At 35.6% G+C, this 11,679-nt stretch overlaps 2 protein-coding genes across 2 annotated transcripts; one reads left to right on the top strand and one right to left on the bottom strand.

Moving 5' to 3' along the window:
- Positions 1-652: 652 nt before the first annotated feature.
- Positions 653-5,176, top strand: LOC116027513 (type 2 DNA topoisomerase 6 subunit B-like). Its single transcript, XM_031269217.1, has 12 exons — positions 653-779; positions 876-984; positions 1,351-1,434; positions 1,556-1,582; positions 2,075-2,183; positions 2,270-2,345; positions 2,480-2,500; positions 2,973-3,169; positions 3,439-3,586; positions 3,787-3,979; positions 4,100-4,227; positions 4,852-5,176. The coding sequence occupies exons 1-12, from the start codon at positions 744-746 to the stop codon at positions 5,152-5,154; spliced, it is 1,431 nt and encodes a 476-aa protein (XP_031125077.1). The 5' UTR covers positions 653-743; the 3' UTR covers positions 5,155-5,176.
- Positions 5,177-7,443: 2,267 nt separating this feature from the next.
- On the bottom strand, positions 7,444-11,432 carry LOC116027514 (ADP-ribosylation factor-like). The gene is made up of 7 exons (XM_031269218.1): positions 11,257-11,432; positions 10,591-10,759; positions 10,087-10,157; positions 9,758-9,877; positions 7,908-8,026; positions 7,737-7,818; positions 7,444-7,639 (listed from the first exon to the last, which is right to left on the bottom strand). The coding sequence occupies exons 1-7, from the start codon at positions 11,401-11,403 to the stop codon at positions 7,634-7,636; spliced, it is 714 nt and encodes a 237-aa protein (XP_031125078.1). The 5' UTR covers positions 11,404-11,432; the 3' UTR covers positions 7,444-7,633.
- Between the last annotated feature and the right edge of the window lie 247 nt (positions 11,433-11,679).

The raw sequence follows: 11,679 nt of genomic DNA, 5'->3' as shown, positions 1-11,679 counted from the left end.
GGGAGAAATTCCTCATCCCCGCCGGGGACGGGGGCGGGGAGGGTATACTCTGTCCCGATCCCCGCTCCCCGTTATTTTATATATATATATATATATATATATGTATGTATGTATGTATGTATGTATGTATGTATGTATGTATGTATGTATGTATGTATGTAAAAGAAATTAAAAGTTAAAACCCTAGAAGTTCATTTGTTTTGCTATGTACTTATATTTGGACTTTGGACTTTGAAGAAGTTTGAAACAATTTAAAGTGTTTGGACAATTTATGATTATGTATTTTTATTTGAAAGTTTGAAACTTTGGATATTTGTGGTAATTTTAGAGTTTGGATATTTTAATTTTATTAATCTATGTATGTTGAATTTGGGCTTTGTTTAAGGATTCAAAGCTTAATTTCTTTTTCATAATATTATTATTTTTAAAAATTGACATAATTAAAAAAAATTCCCGCAGAGATTCCCGTCCCCCAAAAATCCCTACAAGGACGAAAAGTGGGGAGGGATTTCAGAGACGGGACGGGGACCATTCCCCGACCCGGCCCCACCCCGTTGCCATCCCTACTTTGGACAAATCCAAAAAAATTAATTAGTTTAAATATTACCCCCTGTCCGTGCGGGTGATGGCCTCAATGCATATAAGTCTCAATTTTCGCGGTACTTTTAGGCGCCTACAATCTGCATCAAAATTACCTTAACATTGCTGCATTTGAGCGGGAGCTCTCTCTATCAGTAGTAGACATGGAGATCTCGTCCGTGCAAATGCTCTGTAAACATGTGATTTCTTACTCTATAAAATCTCTCATTTCACTTTTTTTTTTTTGGAGGCATTTCATCTAACACTTGATGGTTTGTTATTGTTGTTTTTTGCAGTTAATTTTCTGCGCCGTTCAGAGGTGCCGTTTGAGAGATGATCCCTGCAGATTATCAGTTAAATTGACCCCTTCTCCACTGCTCAGTCCCCCTCTCGTTCGAATCTCAGGTCATCTCTCCCTATATTTGTTGTGTGTAGGAATCGGTACTTGTACTGTAAATGCTTATCTGTACGATAATTCAGTGAACAATCGCTTTCAAACATATATCAATTTGGTTTATGTAGATTGATCTCGTATGCTCCTGCACTTTTTATAGTTTGAAAGTAATTTATAATCTAATGGTGGCCAAAATATTTATAATTTGTAGTTTTACACGTGTGTGCATGCATGCGTGTGTATTGAAGTTCCAATTTCCGGAGGTCTTAATAGATTGAATTTAACTCTGTTCAGAAGTTCTGAATAGCTCTTTACAAAGTTTCAGTAAAGGAAAATAAAAAGCAATGATTCGGTATCTGGCTTTTCTGGTGAAACAGTTTCTGATACTGGCATTGGAAGCAAACTGGAGGAGTACCAACATCTGAAGTACCCAAATGACCTCGTTTTGGCTGGTAAATGGGGTTAGTAATTGGCTATTACTTTGCTACTTATTTCTACTTCATTTAAAATTTCACTGTTTTTGGGCTGTCTGATAACTGATGCAAAATTCTGTTTTGTATTTTCCCCCTTTCTCTGTGTCAGATGGATTGATCTCTATTTCAACAACTGGTAAGTTTCATCCTACCACTGATAGTTATGTTTTGTATCAGAGGGAATTTATCAAACCATACTGTCATATGCTTTAACAAAGTTTTGAGTATTATGTGAATTCAGTATAAGTATTCATTTAATTATATACAATTGGTATGTTCATCTAATTGATAGAGTGGATTTGAAACTGTCAGAAGTCATTTGGCATAAATTTTAATTGAATATGAACTTGTGAGTTATGACTTGGTCTTAACACTAGTTGTCATTTGTTATGGATGTTGTGTCTCTTACACTATTATATGTTGTTGAGTGCACTATACGTTTTAACTGATCTACTGCTCTTTTGCCAATAATGCCAGTGACTCTTTATCTAGTTTAGGTCTATAGAGTGAATAGCTATAACTTGCTATGGCAATGGTAAAGCAGACATTTAAATCAACTGCTATGTTTTCATTGCAGCAATGGTTTCTCTCTATCTTCTTATACATAAGAGAAAATGAATTATTGCAGGCATTTCTGATAATGAGATGCACCACTTGAATCTCAACATTAAAGAATCTGTTTCTTCTAAGAGACTGACAAGGCTACCTTCAACCACAAAGAATGGTGCAAAATTCAGGCATATTTTCTACTGTGTTCTCCTCCTGAAACTTCATTATTTTTTACTGTTCCCAATTTTGTTTTGTTTTTGCTTTTACCTGACAGTGGGACTGAAGTATCAATATCAACATCTGAAAGTGTTGATCACTTATTGGAAGATTTAACCTTCTTTTTTAAGAAGGTAGGGATCATGTCTAACTACTTGTCAAAGTTTTGCTTATTTGAAGTCTGGTTCAGGCTACTTTAATTTCTCATGTCTCACTACTTGTTGCATTGCTTACTATTAACTTCAGTTTCTCGTGACAATTTTTGCAGATGCTCATTTTAAAAATCCCTGTAAGTTCACCATTTCCTTGAAATGTTTTACAGCTTATATTTACATGTATATGCAATTCATGCTTTCATGATATTGTAAGTTGATATTTGGATTTTGGAGTATGGATAGCGCAGTTTATTGGGAGAGGATAGTGGTTCTTTGAACTTTGAATAACATGGTATGCATTATGAAGCATCTTATACAGGCATTCTTTGTGACTCTAATCAATTGTTAATATGTAATTCATTGATGCAGTCCATGAAAAATCTGCATATCAATTGTTTTAATCAGCCTTCCATTTGAAGGAGACATTAATACTTTTTTTTAAGTATGAGAAAAAAAATTTCTTGAATTTTGGCTAAACATTGAACATCATACTTAGATTGCTGAAATCTCTGTATGGTTGAGCACCATATGGCTTTCTCTATTACAGTTTCTTTGAAAATAGCTTAGGTTACTTTCAAGTTGTTGATTAATTATGATTCATTGCAGATGGTTGCTGTTGAACTGTTGGTTGATTATAGTATCATGCCAGGATCGCATATTGAAAGTTGTATTCTGGCCATTGAGTGCGGTTCTTTACCTTTAACCACAGAAAGCATCACCTGCCTAAGATCAGGACTTGAGGATTATGTCCTTAAGCATGGGAATAAACTGAATAGTATTTGTCAGTCTTGCTTCTTGACTGGGTGAGTCCTGAATAAGCTAGTGCTAGTTTCTGTTTATTATGATTGTCTGTGTGTTATTTGGTTGATGCTCAGAAGGTGGGGATTCTTTAAGGAAATATGGTTGTAAATGATTCAAGTTCTTTTTTGTATTACACCCAATCAATTGAGTGGTGAAGATGCTAAGTTTGTTAGGACCCTTCAGTGTGTTGCAGTACAATTATACTCCATAATAATCTTAAGTTGCAGTACACTATATTTTTGTTAAACCATAATTTCTAACCTATTTCCAGGGAAAATTTGAAGGTTGGCACTGGAATTGCTAGCTGCTTAGGAAACATGCAAAATAATAGACTGGTGATGGAAGCTGTGATTATTATCAGTGAACTGTCTGAGCTAGCAACTCCATCTTGCTTCAGGGAACATGAAATGGAAACAGAGGTTTAACTTTGGGAACTCAGTTACCAATAATTTTGTTATTGGACTTTCATTCTATATTTGGTTCTTCTGATTGAAACTGATGGTGATTAAAAATGTGTTTTTAAATCTTCATCTTTGTTGGTAAAGTTATTTTGCTGAGGGCTTTCTTCTCTATATTTGGAGTTTCTGATCGAAAAAGATGATTAAAATAGTGTTCTTAGATCTTCTTCTTGAGGGACTTTGTACCCTGTACTGCTCCCCAATCATCACTGGATGCATTGAAAGGCATCAGTTGGAAAAGCTATGGATTGACTCTGAGGACCATTAAGGATCAAGGTGGTTGTGCATTGCTTGAATGGGAAAACTTGCCACCATCTGTCCACATCGATATTGTCATCCATTATTATGACAAACAATATCCTTCACAATCTGATATATAGCTTTTAGAGGACCTTTAAATTGGTGTCAAATCTATCATTTATTGTTACCTTTGATTGCATCTATTGCATTTGTCTTTTTCATAACTTGCTGTCAAGTTGAAAGCACTGGATACACAGATCGGTCAAATTGATCGAAGTCTTACCAGAAAAGCTGTCAAGCTTGCTCTTGATGATTTGAAGGAAAAGAATCAAGGTGTTCTTCTCAGTAGACATGCACAGAAGGTAATTCTTGTTGCCTCTCTCATGCCATATCCTGCATCTGTTCATCTGCTAGAAAGAGAGCCTGCTTCACCCCCCATTTGCTGGGGCCATAAGAGTTTCTAGAGCTAAATATCTTCTCTTAAGAAGTCAGTTTCAAATCATCCAAACTATGCTTCATTCTCAGACAGTCTCTTGGGGGGGATGGTGGTGTTTCTAGCAAAAGAGTTTATAATAGTGAAAATCCATTCCATGTTAGGCGTGTGAAAGGCTTGTTGGTGAATAGAGAATCAGTCCTTCAAGGTTACGGTTGGGCGGAGGCTGGTAAAGAGCCTAGTCCATCAATTAGTGGCTAGGGGGATTGTTAGGTGGAGACGGGTGAAGGGTCAAGTCTAGCACCCTGTCTCTAGAAAATGTGGTGGCAGTATACAAGGAAATAAAGTTGTGCCTTCGTTATGAGCTATAGCTTTTGGCGTAGTGCTAAGCGTTTGATCCTAACAAGTGGCATCAGAAACAGGTCATGGGTTCAAGTAGTTAAAACCAGCAGGTGGTGAGAGGGGGAATTGTTAGAAACTTGGTGATCTATGAGATCTACCAAACAATTTAGTTGTTCAGATTCATACATTTCTTCACCTGTGTATCCCTCAGATATGCAATTATGCACCTGATCTTGCAAAAACAATCGCTCGCCTGATCTTATCCTCAAATGACCTAAACTTCCAAGGGGAATGCTGCTCTCTTCTGGGACTGCAGCCTCGGGATATGAAGATGGAAGCGGTTGAATGCTCCATCAGAGAGAGGATAGTTTCAGTGATTGGAAAAAATGACCAAAAGCCTCAGAGAAGTAGAAGAGAAGCTGCAGAGCTTCTTTTCGAAAGACCGGACTTGATGGAAGATGAATATCATCAGGAACTTGAGGATGAAGTCTACAATTCTTTCGACTTAGAGTAGGATGCTCAGGTATGTACATATATGCTTTATATTATATTCTGTCTCACACATTTCAATTTCATTAGCAAAATATTGATGAGAGTTAGGCATAAAGCTTCACAACAAGCATAACTGTACTGAACTATTATTGAAACACATTTCATATTATGTAGATTAGTTTCAGGATAAATATACTACTTTAAAGTGAGAATGAAAATGTATATACTATTGAGCAAGGAGCACACATATGTAGTACAAAAGATTAGCAGAAGAAATAGGATGCAGTCAAGTTAGAAATATTCCTGAGTTAATAGCCTAATATCACTATATCAAGAGTCCCTGAAATTTCTATTCCCCTGCCCCTTACAAGGGGCATAATTCATTCCCGGAAATTATATTTTCAAGAACAAAATGTATTAAATGCATTCCTAATAGAGTTTTTGGGAGGTTTCTGAGGCTTTGAGTCTTATGTGGAAGTGAGAGGAGAGAGAAGGTTGGATTCTTGTAGAAGGGATAGGTTTTTGTCTCCTAACGTGGGTCCCACCAAATAATTAAAAAGAAAATAAAATGACCGCGCATGAGGCGCATCAGCAGTCCTCGGTGGGCGCGTTAAGGGTGGTCGCCAACTAGCGACCACCTTCATTTATAACTTTTTGTTTTTATTTTTTCCTCCATTTTTCCTACTCGACTCCTAAAAACTTGTGTAAAAATCAAACTATGTATTGAGGATGCTCACAAACAATGGAATAAACATTATTCTTGAGAATGCCATTAACAATCACCCATGACTAGCAACATCAACAACAGATGAGGAAGAAAGGACGACAACATTTGCACAACAAAGTGACAAACCCCATTGGTGTAGAGACTACCTTGGCACCATCCATCTTGAATCTAACCAAAATATCAGAAATATATTGTCCTAAAAATGGTTTAGAGCCCAAGGTCCTAAATATATTATTCTATCTTATATTATGGACTTTGATTCAAAACGACATTAAGATTATGTGGTTGCAATTAGCTTATTATGTACTTTCAGTTAATAAATTATATGTAGTATATTTACTACAATTAACATATTGTGTATGTGCCGTTAACATATTATGTATTGTTAATAAATTATGTATCATACATAATCTGTTATTGTTATTTTACCAAGATATTAGTTCTTGTTATAATTAGCCCTTTAATGAATATCATTTTGTCAATATAGACAAATTGATTCAAAAAACCAAAATTAGTTTATGTCGACATAAATTAGAAAGTATGCAATAACATTAGTAGATAATTTTAAAAAATCAAAATCTAGCAAAATTTGTGATAGGCCTAAATACCAAGCTCAGGGAGCTTGGTTAAGGCGATATAATGCCGTTTTCCACCTACAAATGTGCAATGATTGTTGTGGATTAGTATTTAGGGCGTGTTTGGTTCGCACATGAAAATTGGAATTGGAAGGGGTATTAAATACAGTACTAGGTAATGATAAATAGATTTTGGTGAAAATATTTTTCATGTTTGGTAGTAGGGTGGAATGGGAATGATTATTAATAGTTGGGGAAACGGTTGAGGAGGAAGGGAATGAAACCCTTATTTTATTAGGGAATAGGTTTTGCAATTAAAGGGTAATCAAAACTCATTGCAGTGTTCTAAAAATCTGTCAACTAAACAATAACAATGATTTTGATACACATTCTTGATAGTTAAACATGTCAACCAAACACACCCTTAGTAATATCCAAAAAGTTGTTCCATATATATATCTCTTCATGCAACGTGCCATGCAAAAAGGTATTACTCATATGATCATATCTAATTATCACAAGGACCATTTTTTAACTTACAACTTACACAATGATAAGTGATAACTTTGATAAGTACAACGCAAGCAAATTGTAATAGGCTTCATCAACTCAATCCTCGACTATAAATTTTAGCTAATAAAATTTTGAGTTTTGACAATGCAATTGTTACTTAATTTGGTCCTTTAAAATTTTGTTTACTCCACGTTTTGTTAACCGTCAAAAGTAATGTTAAAATGTAGTAATTTTACTAGGTTTCCCTTTACCCCTCTCCTCCATCATAGCACCTAAACTCTTAGGTGATATAGTTGACGACAACAAAAGCAAGTGAATCAATGACAAATCAAGGATATTTTCTACTCTCAACTTTTACTCCTACACAAAAGCTTGATGTAAATACTTATATTGAGACTCACTTGAAAATTTAATTTATCAATACCCGCCACATCAGAGAGTAAAATTTAAGAGTACATATAGAACTCTAAAAATGCCGAGGGGGAAGAGAGAGAGAGAGCGCGCTAAGAAAAGCAATTTAAAACACGAAAAGTAGGCCATTTACTAGTTCAAAACAAGGTACTCAAGTCTAGAGAAAGAAAAAAAAAAAAAGTTACATATATCTGAAGTTCATAACCCAATTTTTTTAGATAAAAAACTACTGCATCCAGGATCAATCCACGACGACAAACCAACGCTATACCGCTTTAGGCCTGTAAATGAAGCAGTATTACAATCACATTTACAAATGGTAGCGAGATAGATTTTTACCCAGCCAGCAAGCAGAAAGTCAGAGTTTAATAATTTTACCTTGTTAGCAATGTTGTTAGAGAGCCAATCAAGACCTTCATAAAGCCCCTCTCCAGAAGTTGCACAGGTGCTCTGGATGTACCTGTTAACACCCAAGGGACAAAAAACTCGCAAAACCCAGAAGAAGATAAAAAATTAAAGCACGAGCCAGGAAATCTTTAGAAACTTTACCAGTGGCGTTGCCTCAGAGAGTGGAGACCAAGCTTATCTGTTATCTCCGCAGCATTCATTGCGTTAGGAAGATCTTGTTTGTTGGCAAACACCAGTAGAACAGCATCCCGGAGCTCATCCTGTAGTAAGCGTCAATCATTAGCTATATATAAAAGTTAACCTTAAACAAAGCTAAATTCTGTTCTCTTGCTTCCAAGCGGATAACTGCTGACACGTTCTCAAACCGGTAAATACCCTAGTAGTTAGGATACAGAGTAGATCATGCATTCATTCCTACAATTATGGCATTCCCATAGGTCTAATCAAAATTTTAAAATAAATTTAAAATTACATTAAAGAAAATTGAAAGACTCATGGATACTTGCACAAGATGTCTTCTATATAAATGGGGGAGAATAGGAAAGAATCTAGCCAAACCTTAGTGTTGACACCCATAGAGTATGTGTATGTCATACTTGGTCATAGAGAGTATTAATGGCGAGTACCATACAAGGAATCGAGCTTTGTCCAATGAATTTCTCATGATTTGGGGAATTGTCCCCCTACCTTAATTTTGTAACCAACGTGTAATGCAAACAGCAATCATGAGTATAATGAAGGCAATGGCCACAGACACCAACCAAACACAAGCATAGTGAGGAAAGTGGTTTCACAACTGATTAGCTATACCCATCCAAAATCAACACTATATAAAGAACATCACCTATCCATTCTAGAAACTGCCAAATAATATTGTTAGTGCTTCAAACTTCAAGTTTAAGCCACCTACTCAAGCATTCATACCATAGACCCTGAAATCTACCTTTTACAAACACCAGTGCTTTCCCAATTTAGCAAGTTACGTCTGAACTACCATCCATGAGACAATATTTGGTACAGCCTACCCAGTGGTGTCTTGCCTCAACACTGGCATCTACGGGAGAGATAAATCACTAAAGCAAACATATAACCAATATTTCTTATACATTGTTCAACTTTCTTCTCATCCAGTACAGTTTCTTTCATTGAAATCCCTTCTAATCATCATTCTCAAATGGCTCCAAATGGAATATAACAAGTCAATGAGTCAATCACTACAAGTTTTTCCCAGGCTGGCAGAAAGAAAGTATTGACCCAAGCAAAACCAAAAAAAAAAAAACCATATGCCCTAGTCCTAAGGCTAACATACGTCAACCAAGCAAAACTATCATCCTTGAGCATCAAGGTGCTCAATTACCAACAGAGGAGCAAGATCTCTCTTTGAATAATGCTTCCCGGAACTATGCCAAGAGCTTAATGATTTGCCTTGGAGAGCTAACACACTTACTAGGAGAAATTGCACAGCATGTAGGAGTACATGCCAACCAGGTCTGCAGCTCCAATAGGCATGAAGACCTTTTATCTCATGCACCAAAACAGGCCAATCATGTCAATTCAAGCCACTTCATAATTAACAAAGAGGAAGAAGAGAACATCAGCCAACCCAAAGTAATACTCGCTGTACCCATGGATCTAGAAGATTCAGAAAGTGACAACTTGAAGCAAGTCAATGAACTTGAACAAAGGATAGGAATAACATCAAAAGATCCAGCACAATCCTCTAATGAGACTTTTGTTAGACCTTAATTCCAAATATTTTGACATACCTAAAGACATGTCTAACTAAAATATAGGAATTAATATGCAGAAAAGTAATTGCAGAGATAAAATTAAAAAAACATCAACATCAAATAGTAAAAATCAGATTTCAGAAGCAAAAGGAATCAATACTCAGATACTACATGTGCACCTTACCCTTATTACATACACTTTTAACTGTCTCTTCTACCAGCAATAAAATATATATGTAGACATAATGAAAGGCTTCTTACCTCATTCAGCATCCTATGCAACTCATCTCTTGCCTCCACGATACGGTCCCTATCATTGCTATCAACAACAAAGATGAGGCCCTGTGTATTCTGGAAATAGTGCCTCCACAATGGACGGATCTACCAAATGCACACAGGATGGGGAGTAGAGATTATACATCAATAGAGAGATTGCAACACACAACAGATCCTTAGAGATAGAGCAAAAAGAACGAAGTTTATTATTAAACTAGCTCTTTTCAAGCAATCTCTTAACCTCATGAATTGATATGTATAATTTACTGAAACTAATTAAATAAGAAAAGAGTCGAAAATAAAAATGATTATACCTTGTCCTGACCCCCAACATCCCAAACAGTGAAGCTGATGTTTTTGTACTCAACAGTCTCCACGTTGAAACCTGTAGAAAGTCAATCATTACTGATAGTGCAAAAAAAAAAAACAAAAACAAAAAAGCACCAGAGTTTGATAATCATATAAAAGCTGAAAAGATTCTAATTTCAATGAAAGCCCAAGTCAGGGAAGACCCTTCTCCTCGAGGAAAGGAGAAGGGCAAGAAAATTCAAAATCAAGAATTTTTAACAAACCTATACCTAATAAAGAGGATCTCCCTTGCCTCATGCAGTGTACATTTTATATTTCCAAAACAAACATTTATAGATCATGTTTAGATAAATAGGTAAAGGTGTATTGTGTACAAATACATGAAAACCAAGATAACATAGAAACAAGCAAGATACTCATACTCTAGAGGTGCACTATAGAGAACTGAAGCCATACTGCATAACACAAAGTAAAGAAGTTTAAAAACAGCCATGGGGGAAAGTGCATACCAATGGTAGGAATTGTAGTGACAATCTCTCCAAGCTTGAGCTTGTACAAGATGGTGGTCTTACCAGCTGCATCAAGACCAACCATCAGAATGCGCATCTCCTTCTTGGCAAAAAGCCGGCTGAAGAGCTTGGTAAAACTGAGTCCCATTTCTCTTTCTTCCGGAGATACCTATGTATCATTAAGTTGCATCAAAATAAAAATTTCAAATCTCTGAAGTTGATCAAATTGTAGTATCATATTCTCACGCTGCATCGCAGATCAAGACACAAATATAAGTTCTAAAACCAAACGAATAGCATAATCATTTTTTTTTTCAATCTGGATCTAAAATTTAAAATTCCATGATTCGAGCCCTACAGATTTTCAGAGATCGCAGCCCTTTCACAAACCAATAATCTTCAGATCAGATCAGATCAATACAACCAAAAAAAAAAGAAGATACAACATAGAAATCTCACAGAAAAACTGTCTCTAGCAATTACAAATAATATCGCATCGTAAATTCGAGCTTGTTTTCCGGTAAACGACGAATTCCAAGTAAAAAAAAAAAAAAAAGAAGAAGAAGAAGAAAAGGAATCTAAGGCATTTTGAACAAAAACTTACGGTTTGCGAATCAATAACATACATACATAATTCGGTATGGCAAAATTTTCTGTGAGAATTACCTGAAAGGTGTTCCTGTGAGATGGATCTAGAGAGAGAAAGCGCGCGCACGGCGGAGAGAGAGAGGGAGCTGGGAGAAATGAATCCCGGAACCTTGTGAGGCAATAAATATAGGGCGACAGGTGAGTGTGGAATTGTAAATGCGCCATCTATTTTTGTTTATATCCAAAATATACCATCCGATTAAACTTTAGGTTTAGATTTAAGGATCCATTTGAAAAACAGGAAATGACTTTGAAAATATTTTTTAGGTAAGGAATCATTAGAAATTTTTTTTTTTTTTTTTTCTGTGTTTGGCTGCATAAAAGAAAATTATCTTTATGTGTTTAGTTCATTTTATGAAAAATGAGTAGAATTGTATAATTAAACATTTTAAATATTTTATTTGAATATAAAAATATGTATAATAATATTATTTATCAAAA

The sequence above is a fragment of the Ipomoea triloba genome, chromosome 8 (genome assembly GCF_003576645.1).
Source record: "Ipomoea triloba cultivar NCNSP0323 chromosome 8, ASM357664v1".
NCBI lineage: Eukaryota > Viridiplantae > Streptophyta > Magnoliopsida > Solanales > Convolvulaceae > Ipomoea > Ipomoea triloba.
The sequence above is the reverse complement of the archived record's forward strand: the minus strand, read 5'-3'. Positions and strand labels throughout refer to the sequence as shown.